We start from the raw sequence: 27,504 nt of genomic DNA, 5'->3' as shown, positions 1-27,504 counted from the left end.
GCAGCGTGCCTGTTAAATGAAGCACGCGCCTGACCGCGAGTAGAGGAAGAACACGCTAAAACAGATGCGAGGGGTTCCGTGCGCTTGTTCCGTTAGCTAACGTTCCAGTCTTATCTTGTCATTCATTGGCAACTGATTTAGCTCGGCCACGGAACATTTATATGCTTTGAAATATTCTGGTCTTTGATATTCAGTTTGTAGCTATAACAACAACATCTAATCTGTCAACAGCAGTTAGCTAAGCGAACTTGGTAAGTACCTGCGATGTGTAGCTGCTTTCCTAAATCCGTGTAGGTGTTAACCAGCCAGTTAGCCAGCGTTAGCTAACTAGCTAACATTAGCCACCTGGCTAAGATGGCTTAGAAAGTTAGACAGCGAGTTAGCTAACCTAGCGAGCTAGAGATACTTATCTTAACTGTCAGTAGGGCTGTATCAGACTCTTTTCTTTTTGAAGAATGGATGAATTGATATTACTCTTTTGTTTGCTAGTAGCAGTCGAGCTCGGAAGCTAGGTTAAATTAGCAGCAAACTTCTCATCAGTGGGCTGCAGTGTAAGGCATCTGCACAAAGTTGTCCCATACTAGCTAACGTGTTTTCCTTGAAAGTCTAGCTAGCTAATTCACTTGCCCTGAAGCGGTCCGTAACTTTATTGATTTGTACGGTTTTTATTTTTTGTTTGTTTTACATCGGTGCTGGATATCGCTACAACTCATTACTGCTGTCATGAAATTCACGCATATGAACAACTGGCAGAAAGGTCAAAATTATTATGGCCATATAAATAGAATCTAGAAAAAAACGGATTCTCTCTCTCTCTCTCTCTCTCTCTCTCTCTCTCTCTCTCTCTCTTATATATATATATATATATATATATATATATATATATATATATATATATATATAATTTCTGTATTTTAAAGTCAAATTTGTATATTATATTTTGGCTAAATTGTCATGCACAGTGTCTTTAGTACTAACGTCTATAGACTTTGATTTCTAGCTAGCTATGCTATATCTGCAGGTTTCCATTGAAATGGCTTATAACTTTGTTCCTTTGACACTGGCTACAAAGCATTCCATAATTAAAACTCTGAGCTGTACGGACAGATTGCTGCGCCTGTTTTACTCCAAGCATTTAATCATCAGAGGAGCACCCAAAATGCCATTGGGATTGGGCCGAAGGAAGAAAGCGTCTCCACTCGTGGAGAACGAGGAGGCCGAACCGATCCGTGCTGGGCTCAACGTTCCTGGGCTGGACGGGCTCGTCGTAGGGGGAGTGGCGGAGGGTGCGGTGCAGGAGGGCCTACCGCCACCGCCCACCAGCCTTCGGCCTCGCCTGATCTTCCACACGCAGCTGGCACACGGCAGCCCCACGGGCCGCATCGAAGGGTTCGGCAACGTCCGTGAGCTTTATGCCAAAATCGGGGAGGCTTTCGGAATTCCACCAGAGGAGGTGAGGACCGTGACGTATTTGAGACCAACCGCCCCTTCTGCTTTTCCAGGGCCAGGTTTGTCCTCTGGGGTTTTGAGTGACGCATCTCACTCTGGCTGCGCGTCTTGTTTTAGGTCATGTTTTGCACGCTGAACACTCACAAGGTGGACATGGACAAACTGCTGGGTGGTCAGATCGGATTGGAAGACTTCATCTTCGCCCATGTAAAAGGCCAGAGGAAAGAGGTGGAAGTGTTTAAGGGGGAAGATGCGCTTGGTCTTACCATCACTGACAATGGAGCAGGCTATGCGTTTATTAAGGTAAAAAGCACAGGAAGTTTGCTCCCACAACCAAAGAAGCAAGAATGTTGAAAAAGAACTGCCACTGTGGAGATGAAAATAAAGCAGGATGTGCTAAAATTGGCTCACAGACTGTTTCCTTTGCAGAGAATAAGAGAGGGAAGTGTCATCCATCAAATCCAGATCGTCAACGTTGGAGACATGATTGAGTCGATCAATGGTCATGTACTTATCGGTTGTCGACACTATGAGGTTGCTAAGTTGCTCAAGGAATTGCCCCGGGGCAAGAACTTTGTCCTTAAGCTGGTGGAACCACTGAAGGCATTTGGTATGTGTATTAAGGGAATACATCTGGTGATAATGCTAACATTTGTAAGGAACACATGTCCTAGTAATTCTAGTAAATGAAAGCTGAATATCTAGAGATCAGTTGGCATAATCATCTTTGTCTACTAATATTTATTATTGTTTGCATAGTTAGCCGTATGTATTTTTAATTCTAGTTGTGTGTGTTGTTTTGGGGTTTTTTTATGCTAAGTTGCTTGATTCAGCTTACCAGATGAAATTGAGTCAGAAATGTTGGAAAGGCACTGGACAGGATTAACTTGCATTAGCCTGGGCCGAGCTGAGTCAGTATGTTCGTTGGTAATCAGTACTGTGATGATTGCTCCTTCCTTATTAGATATGATCAGCCAGCGGTCTGGGGGACGGTCCGGCTCAGGGGTCCAGCTGGGCACTGGCAGAGGGACGCTGCGTCTGAGGTCCAAGGGTCCAGCAACAGTGGAAGAACTGGTATGTGTGGCTGTTGAAATGTGCACATGTGTTTGGAAGAAACCATCTGTGTTTAAAACATGTTTGTTCATTTGCTTGCAGCCTTCAGCATTTGAGGAGAAGGCCATCGAAAAGGTCGATGACCTCCTGGAGAGCTACATGGGTATAAGAGATGGCGAGCTGGGTGCGTTACGATTCCTCTTAATAGGCTGGTTTTCTTCTCTCCATTATTATGCTTCTGGTATTATGCATAAGTGGGCAGTACTGTAGGAGTAGGCGATATGGCAAAAATATGTGATCATGATGTTTAAAGACCTCTTCCTGATAATGGGTGCTTTTTATAGACTTGAATTTGTCTAAATCTTTTTGTTGTTGTTGTTTTGGTGTAATGAAATGTGCAGTTCAGTTTGTAGTACTGATGGTGATGCATGCTAAGGGAACTTTATGGTGAAGTTATTCATTATGACAGCATATTCTAAGGCCCGCTTCTAGTCGGACAGTAATGTTTCACCATGTGCCTGCATAATGGGACTAAGGTTTTTTTTGTTTGCTTGTTTTTGTTCCCACTCCTCCACAGCTGCTACGATGGTGGAACTGGGAAAGGACAAAAAGAACCCGGACGAGTTCGCAGAGGCTCTGGATGAGACGCTCGGCGATTTTGCTTTCCCAGACGAGTTTGTTTTCGATGTGTGGGGTGCCATCGGTGATGCAAAGGTCGGTCGGATTTAGTCCTAGAGTGGGAGAGCAGAGGAGGTGGCATCCCCACCGAAGACAATGCTACTAGAAAACACTATAGTACACTTATCCGTTTATATTTTTGAGATCTACAACAAAAAATTCCTTAGTTTTCTGCTGGGAGCATACTCTGGGAATGTGTATGTAAATGTTTTGTTTGTCTGTTTGTTTTGGTTTATAGTGCAACTTGTATGCAAAAAATGAACTGTCAATTCCACTTTTTTCTGGCCCAAGTCTCACTCTAAAGCTATTGACATGCTAATGTGGAATACATGTGAAAATTCTCTCACGAACTCTAGGATACAGGTTTGCGAAAGGTCATTGCCCAGAGGAGCCGTTAGCTGAGAATCCCACACAGGTATTGAGCACCTTGCCATGGAGCGCTGTCAGGCTTGGCTAGCAGACGTCTGGGGGTGCGTGCCTGGCCTAGTCGTCCCTCGAGCCCTGTGTAAACTGTGACGCTCATTTTGCACTGTGTTGCACTGTCGTGCTGTTACGAACTGCCCTGTGAAGAATGGCCAGCATAACAAACGGTTTCGTGGTGCGCACGAACACACACACACACACACACACGCACATGCACACTTTCCTGTTAATCTGCACATTGCAGCCCCTGCTGTGTGTACTTGCTTTGACATCACAGGTGTGCAGTGCAGGTCCTGACAACTTTTTGAGGTGTTGTACACTACATTGACTCCTTAAAGCTTGTACTGTCATTTTATATTCTTAAAATAGCCTTGTTCGTCTGAAGGATCAAAAGGTCAGTATTTTTATTCGTTTTTTTGGGGGGGGGGGGTGTTCATCTGTGGCATGTTGTCCACTTCGGTTGTGGGTGACTGTAGTAACGTTTGGTGAAGTACGTTTCCTTTAGCCAAGGGCGTTCCACATGCAGAACAGATCCTAAAGAGTCTGCTTTAAAGTGATTAAGACAATGTTTTGAGAGCGACGTCTTGTGATGGTGCATGTATGAAATAATGCCGTGATGAAGCTGATCTAGGTGTCAGGAAGGGGGAGAAACACTGAAAGAAGTCCCCTTTCTCAATGACATTTCAACATTGAGAGAATCTTCTCATCCATGTGTGAAATATTCATTTTAAGGTTTTAATTTTAATGGACCTTTTTCAATATTCAAGGCTGAGTAAAGGATATGGATGGACTTGGTAATTGAAAGGAGTGTCTAGGACCAGTGATAACATGCTACAGAAGAAACTAGGTGGACAGAATGGGTTATTTTGAAGGCTATAAATGGACTACAAGCAAGTCCACTGACTCCCTGTTTCTAAATGGCCTGTTAACATGACATGCACTCTGACTTCAGCGAGAAGTAGTATAACTGTGCTCTTTGTTTTGAAGAGCAAAAGTGTAAACATTACTTTGTGGGGTTTTTTTTTTTTGATGGGGGGTTTGGTAAAACTTGCCTAATGCCAAACCTAGAGAAAATGTTTTCTAATGAGATCAGTATTTATTATAACAGTGTTAATGGAATATTACAAGCAGTATTTCTGCCATCTCAGCATCCCTTGTTTCCAGTGTTAATAAGAAAAAGTCTTTTGTGTATTCCGTACCGTGACCTGGTTTTTCCATCAGCCGAAGCTCCGGAGAGCTTTCCCTGGACTAGGAATCTCATTAGCTGTTTTATTAGAGTGTTGTACAATGAGGTTAGTTACAAAGTGATGTGACCAAATGAATGTGGAGCGGGAGTAGGGGTGTGAATTACATAATTAAATTTAGGGATTGTGACTTCTGAAGCACTGCGAAGCTTGAACTATCAACATTTCTCTTGGTCATGTAGTCGTGAACCAAGTCGCCTTCTGTTCATTTATCTTGCTCATGTATTAATGACCACACTGCTTCCTTTAAGCTTTCAGCTGTGGCTCTCTTTCTGGCTCATGTAATGTCAACTCATTTCTACCATTTAAAAATGTCCTTTTGCTTTTACTTTTGTAAAATTAAAGTATGTTTCATTATTAACTAGTTTTGTCTGTGAACAGTTACTTTTGTCTGTCTTCAATGCTTGTATGTATGTATGTATGTATGTATGTATGTATTAAAGCTACAAAAATGCTGTATTAAAGAAAGATTGTGGATACTGTTACACTGATACTGTTTTTGGTTTGTCTCAGTTTCGCACTGTTTTTGTGTCTTGAATTACCGTTAAATTGCAATAATGATCATTGAGCTTCTGTAGACTCATGTCTGCAGGGGCAGGAATATTGCATATTGAAATGTTTACTCAGTCTTTACTCATTGCACCATTTCTCAGCATCATTAAAATCTACAAAGTAACTTGTTTTAGTTGTATTTTTTTTTTATTGTCTTGTTCAGTATCTCTGTGTGTGTGTGTTTGTGTTTGTGTGTTTTGGCAGTTCATGGAAATACTCTCCTTCAGCTGTATGGCAAAGATGTTTATAAACTATTACAATTTGTGTGTGTGTCTGGAGGACTCTATGCCTATTAAACATTTAAAAAACAAAACAAATTTCAGGGTTTGGGTCACAATTTGGTCTATAAAATATTGTGAATTTATAATCATGTGTGGGGTATGAAATTTGCACATTTTATAGAGAAGTAAGCTTTTGCTACATCTTTAAAAGGAAGAAACCATTCCTGCTATACAAAGATCTCCAGGTCACTTGTGCCCACTGTACAGTGGGTAACTGAGTACTCTGGCTCCTTATTTGATATGGATTGTACAAAAAGGTATTGCAACCCTTGTTTTTTATTAGACTCTGAAATTCTAAATTCTTTATTGTGTGTATATAAAGAGGAGCTGAGATGTTATTCTTGTGCAAGAACTGCTGTGATTAGTGTAGTGACCACTACCCTGTGGAAAGAGCTGCAGTCCCTGCTATAGTCAACACTGGCCGAGTCTCCAAAACATCGTAGTTTACAGCAAACATGCCAGATTTCCCTGGTAGTGTTTGTTTCTCCCCAGAAGTGCCTGTATATCCTGCTGTGATGTGTGTGTGATGAACTAACCTCTATAAACATGGGCTTGGTGACCTATATGTTTTTTGCTTTGTCAATTTGAGTCCATAAAAAGGTGGTAGAAGCCAATTAGGACTTCGGGCAGCCTTTTTTCAGGTGTTGTATGCCCTGGGAAGCATCTTTAGTAAAAGAGTGGAGGATCATCAGTGAACGTCCATTCTCCGAAACTCCCGTGCTGCAAGCGTGGTCAAACCAATTTGTTTTGTCGGACATCCGTCACAGCGATGCCCTTGCGAGCCAGGGCTTCCACCCAGCCCGGCAAGGCAGCCGTGCTCTTCAGCCCAAAAGTGACGGCGGTGCTGCGGCCCCGCGCGCTGACCTCGAGCTCCCGCACGGCTGTGGAGGACCAGCTCTCGTGCCCCGTGTGCTGCGAGATCTTCTCCGACCCCGTGGTGCTGCGATGCAGCCACAGCTTCTGTCGCGCCTGCCTGCACCAGTTCTGGAGCAAGAAGGGCCCCAAGCGCGACTGCCCCGTGTGCCGCCGGCGCTGCTCCCTGACTGAGCCCACCGTCAGCCTGGTCCTGAAGAACGTCTGCGAGACACTGCTGCAGGAGCAGAAAGGCACGGGACCCTGTGGCCAGGGGTCGGCCGCGTCCCGCCCTCTGGACCTGTGCTCTGCGCACGGTGAGCCACTCAAGCTCTTCTGCCAGGACGATGAGGAGCTGCTCTGTTGTGTGTGCCACACGTCCCAGAAACACCAGGGCCACCGCATGTGCCCGATGGAGGAGGCAGCCCACGACCTCAAGGTGAGTTCGGGTTCAGGCGTGGCCCTGCAGAGTTTGGCGGCTTCCGCCTTATAGCCTTCTGACCTGTCCTTTGATGCTAAAAACTAACATGTGCTGTTGATTCAAATGTTCTAATCAATATTATATTATATTATCTAGTTTACATTTTTTTCTACTTTTTAAATGGCCATTTTTATGCTGGGACTGGCCCAAATACCATAGCTTAACGAAATATATTTGTGGAAATAATGTGTTGGACTGCAATAGTAAATTAAAAAAAAAACAAAAAAAAACACCCTCAATTAAATATAGACAAATGTACATTTGTTAGATTTTTATATTTTGTTCCATATTCTCACTAACTTGAAGCTATGAGGAAATGTGTAATGTAGTCCTATTTTTGCAGTAAGTGCTGTTATGTAGGCGGTGCAGTCTGGAACCATTCAGCCAAACTGTTGTGTCAACCTGCTTGAGTTTTTGGAAAAAAGGCGATCTTGTTAATCATGAAGCATGAACTATTTTCCTCGTTGTTGGATTGGACTGCATGAATTGAGGGAAGAGTTATGCTTTTCAGCATTACCTTAGTTAAACACAATTTATCTGCTGTTTAGCAGTGACACAAATTTGGAAGCTAACATATGACTGTATTAGTTTATAATGTACTGGAACATATGCTTACTGAAACACATCTTAGGCTTTAAGACTACAGCAAATCTGTTCCCATGCACGGTTTGTGTTAGCCATCTAATCTTTTCACCAGTGGTCTGACCTCAGGATAGCTACTGGCCGGGTAGTTTTGAGTGGCAGATCACTTTCAGCTCACCAGTGACACTGACATGCGTAAACCTCCAGCAAGGACGCTGTACCTGGTTCGCTCACACCAGCAACACAGCAGCGTCAGTAAGGCGCTGCATAAATAATATCTGAATTACTCCTTGTGTAAAATAACATTCATCGAGCTTGAAATCAAAATGGTCTTTTCCTTTTCCTTTAGGGCATTAGATAATGGGTAAAAATATGGTTTATTTTGACACCTCTGTCCTGTCTGGTATCATTTAAATCTTTTTGTATCTTGACCTTTAGAGAGAATATCAATGCAGTCTATCATTAGTTTGCATATGATACAGTATCGTGTTGCTGCAAGGCACAAAGCTTTTTGCTGTCTTCCACGTGACGAGTGAACTGGTGTTTTGAAAGGCTGCACTGCTTGTGTGTGTGTGTGTGTGTGTGTGTGTGTGTGTGTGTGTGTGTGTGTGTGTGTGTGAGTGTGTGTGTGTGTGTGTGTGTGTGTGTGTGTGTGTGTGTGTGTGTATGTGTGTGTATGTGTGTGTGTGTGTGTGTTGGGGGTGATACTGTGGCCCGTTGTGTCTTGAACTTAATGAAGCGTGTCTCTGATCTCCTGCAGGCGGAGCTGGAGAAAGAGATCGTGCCCATGAAGAAAAACCTCCGCCGCCTTTATGAGGTCAAGCAGGAGCACGACGACATGACTGTACACATCAAGGTATCAACAGAGAGCCAGCCGAACCTTCTGGAACATTTAACCCTGAAATATTAACTCAGACCAATGAAACATTGGCCTCTGGCCTAAAATCCGCCACTAAATCAGTTGTAAACAGAAAGCAGTAGTGACTATTAATAGCGACTTACTTTGTGACTGCTGTTGTTTGTTTAAGAATAGTGCAATGTCTGCTCTCTGTTTCAATAGGAACAGAGGGTGCAGGCAGAGAAACAGATCAGGGAGGAGTTTGCAGAGATAAGACAGTTCCTGGGAAAAGAAGAGGCTGCCAGGATAGCTCTGCTGGCCGAGGAGGATGAGGAGAAGAGGCAGCTGATGAAGAAAAAGACCGACAACATCACGCGCGACATTCTCACTTTCACGCACGCCGTTAAGGCAATAGACGACGAGGTCGCCAACAGTGACTCCCTGTTCCTGAGGGTGCGAGACATTTTCTGTGTGGTTCAAAATTAAAAAGGTTAACCATCGACCCATTAGGTTCTGGTGCTGACTTTCACCTGTGTTTCTATTGTAGCACTACAAGGTTATAAAAAAGAGGTCAGTGTGCTTGACTGAGATCTTTTCATGTGTACATATTATCATACAATTTATTGTAAATCCATACATCAAGCTCATGTTTGTAACTGCAGGACTCATTTAAAATTTAATGAGCCAGAGAAGGTTCCAGCTGCTTTAATCAATGTGGCCAAACACGTGAGCTCTCTGAAGTTCAGCGTGTGGGAGAAGATGCAAGCCATGATTGAATACAGTAAGTTCTCAAAACCCTTGGCAGGTCCAACGCCGTTTTACGGCTCAGCCTGTCACTGAACGTCTCAGAGGCACCATGATAATTAATGAAGGATTTGACCATCTAACAAGATAATTATCAAGTTCTTAATGAGATGAGCTAGACATGTTGGAACAGAAAAAAAACCACAGAAATATGCTATGCTGGGGTCCTCTGTGTCTTAAATGGTGGGTTCTGTATTATGACCCAACGTGACTGTGACCTCTGTGGTTTGATGTCCACTGTTTAGCTCCGGTCACCCTGGACCCCAACACGGCCTATCCCTGCCTGTCCCTGTCTAGGACCCTGACCAGCGTGAGCAACAGCGGTGTCATACAGAAGCTTCCCGACAACCCTGAGCGCTTCGACCACTTCGTCTTCGTGCTGGGCTCCGAGGGCTTCTCTTCGGGCTGCCACGCCTGGGAGGTGGAGGTGGGTGGCAACAACGACTGGGTGATAGGAGTGGCCCGGGAGTCCATCGCCCGGAAAGGCAAAGTCTCAGGCGGTACGGAGAGAGGCTTCTGGACCGTGGCGCTGTCCGACGGCCGCTACGTGGCCATGACGGTGCCACCCACGCAGCTGAGCGTGACCAGCCGTCTGCAGAGGGTCCGGGTACGGCTTGATTACGAGGCGGGAGAGGTGAGCTTCTCCAACCCGCTGGACATGACGCCCATCTACACCTTCACCGCCTGCTTCAGCGAGAGGATCTTCCCGTTCTTCTGCCCAGGGGCGAACATCAACGGCAGTAACCCGGGCCCGCTGAAGATCTGCTCGGTTAAAGTGGCACTGTGGAACAGCGCCTCCTGGTGAAGCTGGCTTGGAACAAGAAGCTGGAAGTATTTGATTTGCTATGGTTTCTAATGGCATGTTGTGAATACCTGTTAAAATTCATAACCTGCATCTGATTTATCTCTTGTCAATCGACAGTAATGATAGTACTTTCAAAATTTTACTCCTTTTTAAATTGTGGGCTGGTGAGAGCTGTATGCAGTAAAAACTGCGTTTGTAAAAATTGGTATCTCATGGGTTAAAACGCACATGCAATATCAAAAAGTCCATCGAACTCAAACTGGAGCTTTGAACAGGCTGTTTTGTGACCTATCTTGTAAGAGGACAGCGTAAAGAGCTAGAGAACGCGGCCTTACGGCACGGAGGGCAGCGCGGGTGTCGATAACAGCTGTTGTACCATTTCTGGCTGTCGAGAGAAGATAAAGCTGGTATCCTAACAGCAGAAGAGGCAGATAGACTTTCACGGTTTAGGGCTGTATCCTAGCATCTCATTTCTGCCCTGAAGTGAGCTGGAGAGTCCTCTATCAGGGAGTGTAAGTACGAAATAACCTTGAACAAAGAGTTACTGGACTACATATAGAGTAGGTTTGAAGGGAAGGTGATATGGTTTGAAGCTGTGAAAAATACTGTTTGAATTAAATTGTTTAATGTTATAGCACAATCTTAGGTACATAGCAATCATTTCTGTTTTTTAATATTTAAATTTGTTTTAATTGAAAAGTTAATCCTTCTGAAAGAGTACTTTTTGAATGTTATTTTGAAATTCTTCATAAATTCCTATTTCAGACATATTTAAACTGTGGAAGTATATCACACCCTTTCTTCCTGCCTTATGATTTCACATCACATACAATAACATTGGCATTTATTAAATATGCAACAGAGCCAATGCAGCTTGACCACAGTTTGGCGTTTGGAATCACTGGAGAGCCTGTGTCATGCACAAGCTGGTTTGGTGTAGACCGAGGACTGCAATACAGCCCCGAGACTAATGTTAACTGGCGATAATTGCGCAGGTACTGTGTGGAGTGCCATTAGCGGCGTAGAAGACCTCTCCTCTTCTCTCTGGCCAGAGCGCTCACTGCAGAGAGCTGCGTGTTTGTCACCGGCACGCCTCCAGAGCAGCGTGGTACACACGCTTGTCTACACACTAGAGCTAAAAGCTAAAAGCCGTGCTACGCTGTGAAGTATGGGTGCATGAGTAAGACAGGAGACCACGGTCGACTTAATTCTTCCTGATCACGAAGGACCGGGCCCATGTTGGAGAACTGAAGTGCCGGCACGCTTTCCCTAGGCATTATGGGAAGGAAAAGTTCTTTATAGTCAAATGTTTGTGCAATTGATGATTTTAACACTGTGTTCGATATGTTTAACTATGTTTAAGCAAAGTCATCCAGATGTGCTGTGTCCCATTTCTTGCTTGAATAACATTTCTTGAAACAAATCGGTGCTGTTTGAGTTTGGACTTTACCAAACCGGGAGCAGAGACTTCAATATTTGGATATACTGCCAAGAGGGTGAAAAACACAGCGCACCAGTATCAGCCCATTGTTAGCAGGAAAAATACAGCATCACCGGGCAGTCCCTAACCAGACATATCTGACATTACAGTGTAATAGACATGAGAAATACATAAATCACTTCACTTTGGAGCTCTTTATTCTGTACATAAATGTTTCTGTCTGTATGTGTGTATATGTGTGTGTGTGTGTGTGTGTGTGTGTGTGGCACTGAATGAAGGCAGCTTTAGCTAGGTGCAACAGGAGAATAAAGCAGTCTGTCTGTATGGCTAGTACAATGTCCTAGTCCCCAGTCTCCCTGACATCACAAAACCCCACCTCCCTGCAGGTTGTCCCCGTGCACGTCCACAACACACCCACCTGACAGAGACGAACAGCGTAAACATACTAAATAGAGGGGAAAATGCCTAAATGAAGCAACACAAACAGCCAAAAACATTATCCTTGCAATTGGCCAAATTACAGCATTGACCGTTACACACAAACATTCTGAACTGTTCAATGCCTATACTTTAAAAAACAAACAAAACAGTGATGTCAAAGACACAACAGTCTCCGTTGTCTAAGGCCCACTCATGTGGTCCACGATGAGCTGGGAATGTCCGACATGCTCTTGCTTGGACGGCTTTCCCTGGCTTGGATGTGCTGGTCCACAGGGAGCCGGGAATGTCCAACTGTGTCAGATACTCATACTTATGGGACATCAGACATCCCTACCTCAGGCAGTATCAAAACAACAACAAAATAAAAGTCCCCCCCGGCCCCTCACAGCAGACATTTGGCAATGAGTTCCTTTGGCAGTCCAGGTAAGACTGGCAGTGTTGGCTATTCAACATACATTCACGTGCACATAGACTAACACAATTTACCGATTGATTTAAATGCACTTATGTGGCCTGAACTCTCTTGCATCAAAAACAAACAAACTAACATGGAAATAAATGGAAAGGGAACTGTAAAAGGTTTGTGTGTTAGTTCTCTGGATAGAAAAGACACAGTTGTCAATGACTGAATATCTGTTTTGGTTAACAGTCCGTTTTCTCTGGTCTCTCTTTCCTCCCATATTCCTTCTTATACCCCCCCCCCCCCCCCACACACACGCACCCACACACACACACACACACACACACACACACACACACACACTCACTCACACACTCACACACACACACACACACACACACACACACACACACACTCACACTCACACACTCACACATACATGCACCCACACACACCCACCCACCCACCCACACATACACAAGCACTCACACACATACACACACTCACACACTCACTCACACACTCACACACACTCACAAACTCATACACAAGCACTCACACACATACACACACTCACACACACACTCACACACACACACACACACACACACACACACACACACTCACACTCACACACTCACACTCACACATACACGCACCCACACACACCCACCCACCCACACACACACACACACACACACATGCATGGACGCAATCCCAGGCCACACTGTTGTTGTGTGGTAGTGCTGGTGTCTGGTCACAGATGGGTGCTGTCCTGTGTATCAGACCTGTGGCCATCTGGTCTGCCTGCGCCGGCCTTGCGGCCGCTGCCCTGCCCAGGCATGGAGAGTGGGTCAGGTCTGATCAAATACCTGTGGAAAAGGCAGAGCTATTGTGGAGTCCAGCCAAAGAGTGTAGGTGCCTACGTTAGGGTTAGGGTTAGGGTTAGGGTTAGGCTTAAGGTTAGGGTTAGGGTTAAGGTTAGGGTTAAGGTTAAGGTTAGTGCTGTAGGCGTTTATGACAGAAAAATTTCTACCCTAGTCTGTCAGTACCCACCCACGCAGCGCAAACTGTGCCATTATGGGAACGCTATGGAGCAAAGCTTTTCCGCGTACTCACACGATGTCGTGCAGCTCGAGTCGTGTGTCGGGGGAGGGGTTGATGAGGATGTAGGAGAGCCTGTTGCCTTGGTCCGTCATCCCGTCTTAAATCAGACCCAGCATGCAAACAGAGAACAGAGAGTGGGACATCGCCTACACGGCTCAAGGGTGAGATCAGATAGGGCTGGGGAGGACGCGATCAGGGAGCGCAACGTCTGATCCAGTCAACGGTGCACCCAGCAGGTACAATACACAGATGAACAGTTAGAAAGGAGCAGCCAGGACTCTGACACAGCAGACAGTCTACATCCAACAGCCAGATCAGAGTCAAAAATAGCAAAGAATACAGAGTCTGACTCATGCTCACAAGACATGCCCCGCGGGGGGGGGGGTCAGTGAATTTAACAAACAAAGAAGAAAAAAGCCTATAAAAAGCCTGCCCACAAAATCAAAGTAAGCGATAAACAGATACTGAAGGTACGAAGCCTAGTACACCCTATAATCCCCCACAGAGGGACAGGAGCATGATGGTCAAAGCACCCGGAGAACAGAGCGCAGAGTAGGTGTGTGTTTCAGCCGAGCAGCGACATGAGAGCGACAGCATTGGGCTCTGAGCAGCTTCCCCTGGGGTGGGAGCTCAGCCTCACACACACACACACACACACACACACACACACACACACACACACACTCACTGAATCCAGATGGCGAGAGGCCCAGGTGTTTCATGCGCGTGCGGACTAGGGCGTTGAGCTCCTGCCTCTCCGAGCGGCGGAACAGGCTGAGCCTCTGCTGACTGATACGCTCGGCGGCGCTGCCGGGGCCCTTGGTGCCGCCCGGTCCCCGCCCCCCCTTCCGGCTCAGCCGCCGTGCCCACTGCATGCTCTTCCTCCTCAGCAGCAGGTGGTCCGATGCGTGGGATGAGGAGGAGGAGGACGGAGGCTCGGAGGAGGTGGAGTTGCGATGAGGGGTGGCGCGAGAGAGCAGGGGTTCCCGTGGCTCCCGCGTGTCCTCGTAGTCCTCCACTGTGATGGACACTTGAGACTGGGGCAGGAATGAGATAAACACACCCCCTGGTCATTTGCATAATCGTCTGCGTTTAGCGTGCGTAACTAGTGTTTTATGCTCTTCGGCTCTTTGGCATAACACCAGCATCTGAAAAAACATTCGAAGTAAGAGGTGAATCTGGAATACATAAACTTTTAAGAAGACCTGTGTGCAGAAAGGTCACAATGTACTGCAGGGCTAGACCTTGGTTTTCCAAAGAGCCGAGGATGTGCCAGAAAAAAATAATTTGGAGGAGGACGTATGAGCCTTTAATGCAGAGTACAAAGAAAAGCTCCAGGAGTGGAGAAACTCTGTCCTGCTGTGTTAAAACTCAACTGGCTCCAGTATTTACAGACTTATTTAACACATTTTGGAGCTACTGCATCACTACAGTGTTAAAGAAGATAGATATCATTATTCCAGTGCACAGTACAATTGAACTAATTGATTTGGGAACTGTAGAGAACAGCCTATGACCATAAAGGCATTTGAGTATCTTATCCATGCTTCAGTTATGTGCTCTCCCAGTGAAGCACCCTTATCAGTTAGCTTATTGAGCCAACAGGTCAGCTGAAGATGGTCACCTTATCCTGGAGCTTTACTATTCCGATCTCTTGTAATCTGTTATGCCTTGTCCTCTTTATTGATTTAAGCATTGGCTGCAACATGAACAACCCTCTTCAACTCTTCAACAAATTACTGGACATAACTACTAATCCATCTATGTCACTATGTATTGGCTTTTTATGTTTCGGGAAATAATCAGTATTAATCAATAGTCTAACACCATGGCAACAAACACTCATAGTAGGAGGACCTCAGGGCTACATAATCTCTCCTTGGCTCTTTTCCCTTTATGTACTATAAATAATTTGGTATCTCAGGATGAGATCCTTCTACAGGCCCAAAGGATAAGAGTGAATGCTGCCCACTGGAGCTTCATACAGTAAAGACTGTGAAGATCATTGTAGGTTGTAGAATTCCACACCAGAGCACCTGAAATTTCTGAAATCTTCAATTTCAGTCTAATTAGTAACTCTGAAATAGCAGGACAATATAGGCTATACTGTTAGGGAAGTTCAACAAAGACTGTTTTCTCTGACAATATAACTTAAACTTCTGTTTAAATTAGTCAATGATTTGGAACAATTATACTTCAGAAAAAGAACATATTGCTTGAAAATATTATTGGGGCAGCCATCCTCATGTTTGATTTTTTACGCACTCTTACACTTGCAAAGATCTTTTCTGGTTCTTCTCTGATTCTTCTTCACTTAAATTTGCCAGCTGCTCTACAAAGGGTTAAAATTATGATATCAAATAAAACTGCAATATCCAGTTTTCAATGTTTGAGGAAAATATGAATCTACATTCAAATAAGCTTGTGTTCCTAGTGGGGACATTTTATTGATTGGTTGTAATTATGTAGTCGTTTTGTGTTTGTGGCTTCTCAAACCTGCAATGCTTGAGTGCATGAAAAAGTCAGTGCCCATGGTAGTCTCCAAAATCTAATATTTCCTGATATGCCCGGGTGGATCCTTATAGCTAATTTAAAAAGCTTGAAATTTAATCCAGTTTAATTAGAAGCAACACTCAAACAAATAATATGACACCTGTGTGGTTGTGGGTTGTGATGTGTTATGGTTCTACAGTGCTGTGTTGGGATGTGTTATGGTTCTACAGTGCTGGACTGTGATGTGTTAGGGTGCTACAGTGCTGGTTTGGGATGTGTTAGGGTACTACAGTACTGGTTTGGGATGTGTTAGGGTATTACAGTGCTGGGTTGTGATGTGTTATGGTTCTACAGTGCTGGTTTGGGATGTGTTAGGGTTCCACAGTGCTTGGTTGGGCTGTGTTAAGGTTCTACAGTGCTGGGTTGGGATGTGTTAGGGTACTACAGTTTTTTGTGCACCTCAGACACTGGGATCTTGTGAGGCTCCGTGCGATAGATGCCAATGGGGATGTCACCCGTGGAGGAGCAAAGCTTCTGGTACAAACGCCCGTAAGTGCGGATCCACAAGTCCTCCTCTGTGATCTTCATCTATGAGTTCATAGAATCATTGTCATTAACATCATCTTCATCACAGTCACTTTTATCACCACTATCAAAGTGATGGTCCTGACCATCCCTCCCATCACGATCATGTTAATCATCATCATCATCATCACTATCCCAGTATTAAAATCCTACAAGTAAAATTTTACTTACAGCACAGAGAAAGCCAGAGCCAGGCATGGAGTCCAGTCCCAGCAGAAGTCTGGTAATGGAAATCATGTAGTCTTTCACAAAGGACTAGGGCACACACACACACACACACACACACACACACACACACACACACACACACACACACACACACACACACACAGAGCACTTGATTTCACCACACTTATTACCAGCGTGGATCTCTGTCACACATTTGAAGTGGGTCGGCAGCGTGATTGGAGAAAGAGAATAGTGTAGTGTGGATTACCAGCTCGACTGTTACCTGATACAGCAGCGTGTCAAGCATGCTGACACTGAACACCTTCCCAGCGGCAAAGGGCAGTCGGAACATGAAGACCAGGTTGGAGCCTCTCTCTCGTTCCTTCTGCAGCAACAACACACGCCAAGGGCAGGGCACACGAAAAGACACACCCCAAACGTGCATGCGCGGCATGAGGTTTGCGAGATCCAACTCTGGCTTTGACTGATTGGAAAGAGGTATAATTTGCGGGTGAGACGGCACTGACCTTCTCCAGTTTGGAGAGGGCGAGTGAGTAGTGGTCCTTCACTCTGAACTGCATGAAGCGCATATTGGCAGGGTGGGTGAGCTCCGTGATGATACTAAGTGCTGGGAAAAGCCTGCAGGGGCAGAAGGGAGGGGGAGGTGGGCAATTAGAGGAGGCTACTCGGCTAATGAGAGACACGTCAGTGGCATGTGCTGATCTGGCTCGCGACGCCATCGCCGCTGGTCTCGGCGTAGTCCGACCTGAGCCGGTCTGCAGGCGCCGAGCTGGCTGCAGCAACTTGGCTAGCTACTCATTGCCCACAGAGCAGTTTGCTGGCCACCGTGGGCATCGGCACCGCGGGTGAATTGTGAGTTCTGAAAGCTCCCGACTTGAAAGGATTAGCTGTCGAGTAAACTGTGACAACAGTCTCTTCTCTAATTATTAATGAATACGTTGTCTCAGACTGGCAGCAAGTCAAGTTATCTGAGCTCGTTATGTCTGTGTGGAACAAATATGGCTCAAACACAACACAGCTGAAAATAGCGTGCCCCAGCATTACTTTCTTGGAGTTTCTCTGGAATTCAGTAGGATTCTTAAGTTACTGTGCATGTGCCTGCAGACACTGGCCAGGAGGGGGCGCTTTCTTTTAAAGTGGAGGGCAGTCATGGGCGAAAAGGGCAGAGTGTGTGTGTGGGGGGCCAGTGTGTGGTAGATTTGTGGGGGGCCAGTGTGTGGTTGGTGTGCACCCAGTGTGTGGTGTGTGCATGGGTGAGGGCCCAGCGTGTGATTGGTGTGTGGGCAGGGGCTTAGTGTGTGGTAAGTGGGTGTGGCCCCAGTGTGTGGTGGGTGAGGCCCCAGTGTGTGGTTTGTGCACTAACCTGAACAGGGTCTGCACGTTGACGATGGTTTTGGCATCAGCCATATAGTCCTCCTCAGCAATGATGGAGCTCTCCTTATCCACCACCACCATGGTGTCTGCGAACGTTACCCCGCACCGCAGGAGACTGTCCAAACTACATGCACAGAGCACACAGAGCCAGGAATCAGACACAGGTCCAGAAGCACGGGTAGCATAACAAACTGTTTCAAGGAGAGAGAATCAGGTGGAGAGAATGCCTGAGGCTTTTCTCACTTGTCAATCGAGCCCACGGTGTAGAAGACCATGGGGAACCAGCAAATAGCCTCTAGAAAGTCTGGTTCAGGTCTAAAAAAACATAAAATATGCAATCGCACACGCGCACACACACACACACACACACACACACAAGATGTGAAATTCTAAATCTGCAGACTAGTGAGTGTGGGCTGCTTGACTTGTTCGACATGTTTAAGTACACTTGTGGGGGCCGATGGGTTTGGTTTGAAAACACTTTAGATAAGTGAATGCAGGCTAATATGCAATATAGCCAAGAACAGAATTGAACTAAAACAACATTCAAGAAACAATTTCTGTTAACCACCCCACTCCCCTGACCAGTTTCTGACCAGTTGGGGTCATATCCACAGATCTGGTGACACACTGCCCGCTGACACACCGGCACACACCGCCTGCAGTCTGCAGTCACACAATGGTGACCAGTAGATGGTGACTCGGGGCTTTTCAGCGTCACATGGCCCGTTTAGCATCTCGGCGGGGTGGTTCTGACCCAGTTTCCCCTCCCACTCACATGCCCTCTAGCAGCAGCACGATGGGGTTCAGCTCCTTCCGGGGTCGATAGTAGGCCCTCAGCGGCACGATGAAGTTGTAGAGGCCGTTGCCGGCGCTCTCGGCCGACACGATGATCAGCTTGTTCTTGAAGCCATACGAGCGAGCGTCCTCGTAGGGCATGTGGTGGCATGCCTGCACCGTCGGGGAGAGAGAGAGAGAGAGAGAGAGAGAGAGAGGGAGAGAGAGAGAGAGAGAGAGAGGGAGAGAGGGAGAGAGGGAGAGAGGAAGAGAGAGGGAGAGAGAGAGCGAGAGAGAGAGAGAGAGAGAGAGAGAGAGAGAGAGAGAGAGAGAGAGAGAGGAGGATGCCTGAGAACCAGCCCAGCAGGGCCAGCACACTCCCAGTGCAGTGCTTAGGGACTCATTATCTCCTCTGGGGTGAATCAGAGGTCAGGGATGGGGGATCCTACCTTGTCCAGACGGAGGCAGCAGAACGGCATCTTCTCCTGCAGGAGGTGGCACAGGGCGGGGGAGCTTCCGATGTATGGGGAGTTTAGCGGGTAGCCCTTTACCCACCTGCTCCACTCACACACACACACACACACACACACACACACACACACACACAGTCAAGGGTAAAAAAAAACCCAGTTCACACCCAGACATCTACTAACACCCGCAATCACACACATAAACACAGCTGTAGTAGCTAGTATCACCTGAACACCCAGTCCCACTTCCCTGGGACACTTACTCGCACTGAGCTCCCCACCACTGGCTCTTCAGCTCGCCTTCTTCCACCCCCCCCTCGTCCTCGTCTTCATCCTTGCCCTCCTCTCCACACTCGTCTTCCGATTGGTCGCCCAGCAGGTCAAAGGTTGTACCGTGCACCCCGTCCACCAGCTCCAGCACTGGGGCGATGCTGTGCCGCCTCTCTTCAGCAGGGTCACCGGTGGTGGGCGGGGCCAGAGTGTTGCCAACACGCCCTCCTGCCCGGCCCCCTATACGGCCGCCTCCACCCACGCCCTGAGCTCCGCCCGGCTGGCCTGATCCCTCTGGATTGCTGTCGCTGTCATGCAAGTCAATGGCCACAGTGCCTGTAGGAGGGAGATTAGCGGCAGATTAAACAGGAGCTGTTTTTTCAATCACCAGTCAGGGTGTCGCTTCCATTTTGATTTTCAACTTCTTCTGAAACACACACACACACACACACACACACACACACACACACACACACACACACACACACACCAATGCCGACTTTTAAACATCTTCAGCGTTTTATTCTTCAGCGTTTCATCTGACAGCTACAACAGTAGTCACAACGTTAGTGCTCCCTCGGACATTAGATGTTCTTGGTATGTTATGCAGGTGCTGGAATGGTTAGATTTGTAGCAGGAACGTGTGCTGCGAGCTGGGAAGCAATAAATAAGAAGAAAAAAACGATCATTTCAAGGGCTTTCCACTAGGTGGCGATATTGAACCAACGGCGGCTTCTGTCACAATACGCCTTGTACCAGGACTTCATTACTGTCAACCATTTGTCTCTATCCGTGCCCACCTTCATCATCCATTTTCATTAGGCAGCAATGCAGCAGTTATCACTGCAAGAAAAAAAAAAAACCCTAACCCTTACGCCATCCTATGAGGGGAGTGTGCGTGTACGTGTGTGTGTCCGTCCTTAAGCTATTTTTTTTTCTCATTTTCAGCTGTCAGCACGGTGACAGCGCTTCATGAGCGAATGACTTAGTCAGAAGATGGACCGACGCAGGCGTGCAGACTGGCGCTGTGTTGAGGCGGGCGTCGGCGCGTGGCCACTGACCCATGCTGGCGATGATACTGTGGACGGGCAGGCGTGTGAGCCCGTGGTAGATGCTCTGCGGAACGCCCCTGGACTGGCCCCCTGGGCCACTGGCCGCATCCCTGTGGCCCCTGACAAAGGCCGAGTTCTCCTCTTTGGAGATGTTGATGTAGAAGCAGGTGTCCGAGGCGCTCATGATGTGACACGGGCCGGGGTTCAGCATGATGTTGGCCGTGTCCAGCCTCCGCACACCAATGAGACACACCCCGTACCTGCCGTGGCACACGCAGGGGTCAGCAGTGTGTGAGTGTGTGTGTGTGTGTGTGTGTGTGTGTGTGTGTGTGTGTGTGTGTGTGTACTGGTCCCAGAGCTCACTTCTTATGTGCATGGAATGAGGCGAAAGTGAAACTCTTGCCCTGGTACTCCCCAAAAAACTTGCTTTCCTCCAGCCTGATGTGGTGCACCTCATTGGCTGAGCATCGGCGGTAGGTGCGTTGCCACTGGTCAGCCGAGTTTGCCCCGCCTTCCCTGTGAAAGGGGGGCAGGAGAGAAATTGCAAGTGAATACAAATTATGCTCCAATTCCACAACTTTATCACCAAAAGGCTCCTGTCAAGGTTAATGGCCGTGACATGTTTGAAGAAATCCATGTGACGGCATGAATGTGATGTTATCACGGGGAAAACGTTCAGCTCTGTGGCTTACACACATGTGGCGGTGGCGAGGCTAGCCGGACAGACGGGAGGGAGATGGAAACAACGAAGAGAACACAAAACAGTGAAAATCGGCGGGGGTGGAACAAGCAGAGTGACATAATCAGCTGTGGAGGTAAATGCACTCTTTAGCTGGTCATGCAGGTGGAGGTAGGTGGGTGCGGGTGTAGTAGTTCATGAGGTTACTGACCTGTTCAAGGGCTGGAAGGCTCCCCCTCGCTGCCTGAAAGCTTCTGAGGGCGCCGTTCTTAAAATAAAACACAGACGCGCTGAAGGTAGCACTTCAGGTAGCACTTCAGGTCAGGCTTTGAACCTGCCTATATATGGGCATCTATGTGTATGTGTGTTTATGTGTCTCTGTGTGTGTGTGTGTGTGTGTGTGTGTGTGTGTGTGTGTGTGTGTGTGTGTGTGTGTGTGTGTGTGTGTGTGTGTGTATGCATGTATGTGTGTGGGGTGGAGGGGTGTTCATGTATCACTGCCTTTATAGGTAAAAAAAAAAAATTCTATAAATGCAGTCAATAGAGAATAAATCATGCTCCTTTGGTTTGGCTAATGAGTAAAACAAAAAGGTGTTTGTGTGAGTGTCTACTCACTGTCCTCTGGAAGAATGGATCAGTAAGGTTATCAGGGTGGAAGTGCCTGGGCATACACAGTTGAGGGCCAGCATGGCATACTTAAACTCTTCTTCACACACTACATGATCTGCAGCACACAAACAAAAATGAAGCCTCAAACCTACATAATAGTGCTTGTTACACAGGGTGACTCAACCTCTGCCCTACACACAGTGTAAAAAGTCATAAAGGAACCTTTTTTGTGTTTTAGATGGAAATCTTCCTCTTGCTGAGAATCATTGTTCGATGGCTCCCACAGCGAAGCCCTGCATTTGATTAAAAAGGCCACTGATGAGGGTCTACCATAAATGGTGTCTGAGGTAAAGTGATGGTTAAGATGACCTGGCCTGTGTCTCTACCAGCCACGTTCTCCAAAGCAGCCCTCTGCCCACACAGGGGAGCACGCAGAGGCTACAACCACAGCCTTGCGGGGGCAGACAGTGAGGGATAGAGAGGCAGAGAGAGAAACCAGAAAGGGAAGAGGGGCCATTATGAAAAGCTCTGTCTGCAGCGTTGTAGTTTTGGTTCAGCAATATCTAGGCACACGAACATGGCCACATACAACTAGCTAACTTTAATTAATAAAGTGGCACGTATGTGGGCGAGACACGTTATTGCACATGGCTCGCTAATGGCGAGCGCAAAATTGTCCTTTTTTCTAATTAAAAGACGATGAGCAGCTGGACTACATTAGCAAAGAAAAAAACAGACTCTGGACAGTCTGGTTGATTCTGACCATTATTCTCGTCCACATATTTGAGCACAGTGCTGCTTGCTTTTTAAAATCCCAGCCCGGCGTGCCGGCGGAGTAATAAGGCATGGCAAAGGGAAAAGGGCTGTTCAGCCTCTGGCGGTCTCATGAGACCCCTGGAAGAGCTCGCGACGTTGTGGTTGCTGCTATGAAGTGAGTGGGCTGGGCATTGGCTGAAACTAATGGCTTGTGTTAGGATATTTCACATCTCATCCTGTGTATAATTACGATTTAAAATGGCAGAAGAGTCAGGGGCTACAGAGCTCTTATTGCTTTGAGTTCCAGCGGTGGATGCTGGCTTTCACAAGTGAATCATTTTATTATGAAGCACATTTCCTCGAGCCTCAAGACACAACGCTGCGGAAGAGAAGGCGCGATAAATGTCACAGCAGAAGGGGGGGAAGGACCGTAATTACACGGAAATGGCGCGACTAAACAGCAACAGTTACACAGTCAAGACGACTGGGGCGAAGCTTGTGCAGATAGTTCAGTTTTGCTCAGACATCTCAAAAATAGACCAGAACATTACTTTTAACTACTGCTCATATGGCAGTCTCGCTTCTGTGAGAAAGACCACTGCCACCCACTGAAATGTCTTGTAGCTTGGGGACTGCCATGCGCAGATGTCAGCGAGGCCTGCAGAGTAACAGCACACCTCGCGGGTGTTCTGGAGTCTAGGTATGTAGTGTTTTGCTTCTGTTTTACAAAGCAGTAATTACTATTTAACTGGCAGTCATGAAAGTGAAGGGAAAACCATAATATGTAGGTACATTCCTTCCTTCATTCATTCATTCATTCATTCATGCATGCATTTATTCACCTGCTGAGAGTATTAATTCCAAAATCAATGGTAGCTCGAGGTCAGTTAGCAATTACATGAGATCACGTTAGGTGTTCCAAATGGCTTTCAAATCGTTAGCCATCTGCCAATGTCCACGTTCTGAGAAGTTGTTCCTTTAAAACTGCATTTTGGATTTCATGGTCATGGAAAGTAGAGTATTATATCAGTACATTAATAATGTAGCAATATCAGGATGTGAAGAATGCATAAATCATATTTTCGTTGCCAGTGGGAAAGGTAAGGAGAAGATAGAGTTCTTGACTCTGTACCTCTACTGCATATTGTGTTCTTCAGCTGTGTGAAAATGGCTTCCTTTTTCTTCTAAGCACAGGCCCTGAGGTAGTGTGAGCACCGACTGAATTTTTATGCCACACAGAAGGACGGTCTCAGGGGTGTTCCAGCCTCCGAAAAGTTAACAGCAGACCAGTGCTTGCATTGACCAAGGGTCACCAGCGTAAATGACCACAGTTCTGAATAACTTTGTCTGAACTGTTCTCCCCAGTAGATTTAAAAGTGCTACTGTTTTGGTTCAAATGGGTTATGGTTATACTATTTACACTGTTTGTAGACGATTTTAAGACTAGTTTTAGAAATACACAAGGACGATCTGGAATAAAAAAAAAAAAACTGGAATAAAATAAAATAAAAAAAACAAAACTAAAATAGAACTTCCCATTCTAGCAGGGACATGAGCAACCTCTGTCCACCTCTGGACATCACTTCATTTCAAACAGATACCAGTGATGAATCCTTAGGTTCCATTAACCTGTGATTAAGAGAAAAAACAAACTTATCTTTTTCTTTATTTAACTCCCTCAACAGTTTGATGGTTTAGTCATGTGGCCTGAGCTACCTTCTTGCACTGAAGGTCTACACCAAACACTAGCCTAATGATTCTGAAATATGCTTCTGCAATACAATTTCAGAGTTTTTCTTTTCTGTGTCTCCCTGGAAGAACTACGTGAACCAGTATTTCAGTCAGACCCTGGGTCATGATTCGCATGGAGAGTTTCAGATATTGAGCTGGAAATGTGTGAGCCAGTGTGGTGAAATTGTACAGCATATGTGAGGAAGGAAGGGCTGATTGGTTGTAGGCTCTAATTGTGCTGTTACTTTGGGATTTACTTGGGCTCATTATGGGTTTTTTAGGTAAACATTCTCTCTGAGCACTTTGGGTGCATGGCCTTTCAGTATAGGGAAACATATGATTTTATAGTTGGAAAACCAGAACAGCAAGTTCTAGAAAGTTTTTAAAGTTCTGGGGTCGAGGGTAGTGGGGAATGTAGAACAGGTTTTCTGATACCCCTGTGTCCAGTCTCTTCTGATACACCTGTGTCCAGTCTTTTCTGATACCCCTGTGTCCTGTCTCCAGTCTCTTCTGATACCCCTGTGTCCAGTCTCTTCTGATACACCTGTGTCCAGTCTTTTCTGATACCCTTGTGTCCTGTGTCCATTCTCTTCTGATACACCTGTGTACATTCTCTTCTGATACCCCTGTGTCCAATCTTTTCTGATAACCCCATGACCAGTCTCTTCTGATACCCTTGTGTCCAGTCTCTTCTGATACACCTGTGTCCAGTCTCTTCTGATACCCCCATGTCCAGTCTCTTCTGATACCCTTGTGTCTAGTCTCTTCTGATACCCGTGTCCAGTCTCTTCTGATACACCCGTGTCTAGTCTCTTCTGATACACCCATGTGCAGTCTCTTCTGATACACCTGTGTCCAGTCTCTTCTGATACCCCCATGTCCAGTCTCTTCTGATACCCTTGTGTCCAGTCTCTTCTGATACCCCCATGTCCAGTCTCTTCTGATACCCTTGTGTCCAGTCTCTTCTGATACCCCTGTGTCCAGTCTCTTCTGATACACCCGTGTCTAGTCTCTTCTGATACACCCGTGTTCAGTCTCTTCTGGTACACCCATGTGCAGTCTCTTCTAATACACCCATGTCCAGTCTCTTCTAATACACCCATGTGCAGTCTCTTCTGGTACCCCTGTGCCCAGGCTCTTCTGTCTGGGCTTACCATGATGGCTGAGGTACAGAATGATAAAGTTCTCCCCTTTACAGTAACACTGGTGGTTTGTGTCATCAGTCATCAAGCCTTCTGTTCAGTCTGACGTCTATAAGTGACTTTCTAAGGGATTTTCTAGGGCTTTATAGAGTGAAGTACAGCTGAGATCAGTAAAGCATCCAAAACTGCTGTTAAACTGCGTCCACAAAGCCACATATATTAAAGTTACATAAGCTTCAGTAGAGCAGGTAGTAAAGAGCTCAGAATGAAGAGCCTCTCAGTGATGCAGTAGGACTGGGTTGTGCAGATATTTGATAATAATGCTACAGACAACACCATATTTATGGTCTAATCGTGAACATACAACACATTGATTTTACAAGGAGAGACAGATTTGACACTAATTCTCTCTGTGATGAAATAGAAATAGGCTGAAGGCAGCCCCCCTACCCGGGAGACGAACCCAGGGCCAACGTGAGCTCTGACCACCAGACCAAAGAGACAGCTCTCTGGAATAGCAGGCAGAGCACCTGTTTAACTTTCCTAAGTGTCGGTCTCCATCATACCGTTCTGCCCCTCGGAAAGTTCCCTCACCTCCAGGGTGTCCCCTGTACGTGACACTGCCCACGTGCCCCTCCGCACACAACTGCCTTTTCCACCAGGGCCACGCCTATCCCCTCATCAGGGGTCCTCACACTGGGCTACACCGTCCCCTCATAGCAGGGGTGGGTTCACCAACCTGAGGCATGCCCCCGATGGCCTCTCCACCATTCCACTTCTGCTGGCATGCGTGACGAAGGCAGCCTCCCTACCCAGGACTGAACCCAGGTCTGACAGGAGGTAAACGACCTCTGACCACCAGACCAAACAGCTAGCTCCCTGTAGTGAAGGGCCTCTGCTGTTCTACTGGCTTTTTCGTTCCACATGTTTGATAGGCGACTCACAGAAGTACTATCAGGACTGCTCAGCCATGGTGACATGCCTTCATCAGTCAGCTGAAATCCCTTTTAGATAAACAACCAACATTCTGGAGCCTGTTTTACATTAATTTTCCCTGGGAGGCGTTATTTTAGTGCGTGCACTAAAAAAACAAGCCCAGCCTCAATTCCTGTTCCAGGTCCAACATTCCAACAGATCGCTCGGCAAAGCAGGGCCGCTGCCTGGCTGATCAAAACACCTCTCTATTAAGGCCCACAGTCGTTCACGGAAAAGAGATACAGACTGCTGCTGTCTGAATTGACGCAGCAGGATTCAGGCAGGCAAAGGCCTGGGAGGACTACCCAGTGCTAAAGAAGATCACAGGGTCACACATTTAGAGCTGAAGTAAAGTGAAATTTGAGAGAATTAGGCATCCGGTTTCAGTCATTTCTTCTGCCTGAAATATATAATGCAGGGACATGCACGCGCACACACACACACACACACACACACACACACACACACAGAACAAATTAGCACTGTTCAATTTCCCTTTTTGTTACTGATCTCAGTCCAGACACTCATGTTTCTTCTCTGTGTATCTTTCATTTTAATCATCTTCCCTTCCCCCTCCGATCCTCTCTCCTCTATCCATCCTCTCCTCTATCCATCCTCTCCTCCCCTCCCCTCCCTTCTCCTCTATCCATCCCCTCTCCTCCACACTCCCCCTCGTCCTGACATTCTGTCTCTTTCATCTTTTATCCTGACCCTCCTACACCGCCCCCCTCCCACAACTCATTTTTTGGAGTCCTCCCCTTTCCTCCACTATTTAGCCCTCTGCTCTCCCCTCTCCTCCCCTCCCCTTCTCCTCTCCTCCCCTCCTCTTCCCCTCTCCTCCCCCTCTCCTTCCCTCCCCCCTCTCCCCTCCCCTCTCCTCCTCTCCCCTCCCCTCCTCTCCTCACACTGTTTAATCCTCCAGAATTTGCCAGCTACACTCCCAAGACCTGTGTCCCCCCCCCCCCCCCCCG

General features: G+C 46.6%; 3 protein-coding genes across 7 annotated transcripts in view; 2 read left to right on the top strand and 1 right to left on the bottom strand.

The window, feature by feature from the left end:
- On the top strand, positions 1 to 4,022 carry gipc1 (GIPC PDZ domain containing family, member 1). The gene is made up of 7 exons (XM_027026777.2): positions 1 to 251; positions 1,147 to 1,453; positions 1,567 to 1,752; positions 1,879 to 2,059; positions 2,414 to 2,523; positions 2,605 to 2,686; positions 3,080 to 4,022. The coding sequence occupies exons 2-7, from the start codon at positions 1,160 to 1,162 to the stop codon at positions 3,229 to 3,231; spliced, it is 1,005 nt and encodes a 334-aa protein (XP_026882578.1). The 5' UTR covers positions 1 to 251; positions 1,147 to 1,159; the 3' UTR covers positions 3,232 to 4,022.
- Positions 4,023 to 6,245: 2,223 nt separating this feature from the next.
- Positions 6,246 to 11,575, top strand: trim35-12 (tripartite motif containing 35-12). 3 transcript variants are annotated; one of them, XM_035524870.1, is made up of 6 exons: positions 6,246 to 6,971; positions 8,356 to 8,451; positions 8,662 to 8,886; positions 8,981 to 9,003; positions 9,096 to 9,214; positions 9,483 to 11,574. In XM_035524870.1, exons 1-6 carry the CDS (start codon positions 6,450 to 6,452, stop codon positions 10,040 to 10,042), a joined length of 1,545 nt encoding a protein of 514 aa, XP_035380763.1. In that variant the 5' UTR covers positions 6,246 to 6,449; the 3' UTR covers positions 10,043 to 11,574. The 3 variants fall into 3 exon arrangements, with proteins under 3 accessions (XP_035380763.1, XP_035380764.1, XP_035380762.1); XM_035524869.1 differs by having other exon boundaries at positions 6,450 to 6,971; positions 8,656 to 8,886; XM_035524871.1 differs by lacking the exon at positions 9,096 to 9,214 and having other exon boundaries at positions 8,656 to 8,886; positions 9,535 to 11,575.
- A 1,437-nt stretch (positions 11,576 to 13,012) lies between these two features.
- LOC113587310 (potassium channel subfamily T member 2) overlaps positions 13,013 to 27,504 on the bottom strand; it is a 48,636-nt gene continuing 34,144 nt past the window's right edge. The window contains exons 15-30 of one of the 3 annotated variants that reach the window (XM_035525337.1): positions 21,936 to 22,044; positions 21,532 to 21,588; positions 21,005 to 21,157; positions 20,651 to 20,901; positions 19,583 to 19,925; positions 19,299 to 19,407; positions 18,851 to 19,023; positions 18,316 to 18,387; positions 18,062 to 18,196; positions 17,205 to 17,316; positions 16,961 to 17,062; positions 16,681 to 16,764; positions 16,384 to 16,512; positions 14,120 to 14,468; positions 13,444 to 13,528; positions 13,013 to 13,196 (exon numbers count right to left, since the gene is read on the bottom strand). In XM_035525337.1, coding sequence (XP_035381230.1) covers positions 13,082 to 13,196; positions 13,444 to 13,528; positions 14,120 to 14,468; positions 16,384 to 16,512; positions 16,681 to 16,764; positions 16,961 to 17,062; positions 17,205 to 17,316; positions 18,062 to 18,196; positions 18,316 to 18,387; positions 18,851 to 19,023; positions 19,299 to 19,407; positions 19,583 to 19,925; positions 20,651 to 20,901; positions 21,005 to 21,157; positions 21,532 to 21,588; positions 21,936 to 22,044 — 2,378 coding nt within the window. In that variant the 3' untranslated portion in view covers positions 13,013 to 13,081. The remainder of the gene's footprint in view (positions 13,197 to 13,443; positions 13,529 to 14,119; positions 14,469 to 16,383; positions 16,513 to 16,680; positions 16,765 to 16,960; positions 17,063 to 17,204; positions 17,317 to 18,061; positions 18,197 to 18,315; positions 18,388 to 18,850; positions 19,024 to 19,298; positions 19,408 to 19,582; positions 19,926 to 20,650; positions 20,902 to 21,004; positions 21,158 to 21,531; positions 21,589 to 21,935; positions 22,045 to 27,504) is intronic. The other 2 variants (XM_035525339.1, XM_035525338.1) reach the window with 2 other exon arrangements.

Source organism: Electrophorus electricus, chromosome 4 (genome assembly GCF_013358815.1).
Source record: "Electrophorus electricus isolate fEleEle1 chromosome 4, fEleEle1.pri, whole genome shotgun sequence".
NCBI lineage: Eukaryota > Metazoa > Chordata > Actinopteri > Gymnotiformes > Gymnotidae > Electrophorus > Electrophorus electricus.
The sequence above is the reverse complement of the archived record's forward strand: the minus strand, read 5'-3'. Positions and strand labels throughout refer to the sequence as shown.

Bases quoted from the DNA above. Each gene is read 5' to 3' on its own strand.
- gipc1 (XM_027026777.2), top strand. From the start codon at position 1,160: ATGCCATTGGGATTGGGCCGAAGGAAGAAAGCGTCTCCACTCGTGGAG. The intron at 1,753-1,878 runs GTAAAAAGCACA...TTTCCTTTGCAG, and splicing joins CAGGCTATGCGTTTATTAAG to AGAATAAGAGAGGGAAGTGT. The intron at 2,524-2,604 runs GTATGTGTGGCT...ATTTGCTTGCAG, and splicing joins CAGCAACAGTGGAAGAACTG to CCTTCAGCATTTGAGGAGAA.
- trim35-12 (XM_035524869.1), top strand. From the start codon at position 6,450: ATGCCCTTGCGAGCCAGGGCTTCCACCCAGCCCGGCAAGGCAGCCGTG. The intron at 6,972-8,355 runs GTGAGTTCGGGT...GATCTCCTGCAG, and splicing joins AGGCAGCCCACGACCTCAAG to GCGGAGCTGGAGAAAGAGAT. The intron at 8,887-8,980 runs GTGCGAGACATT...TTTCTATTGTAG, and splicing joins GTGACTCCCTGTTCCTGAGG to CACTACAAGGTTATAAAAAA.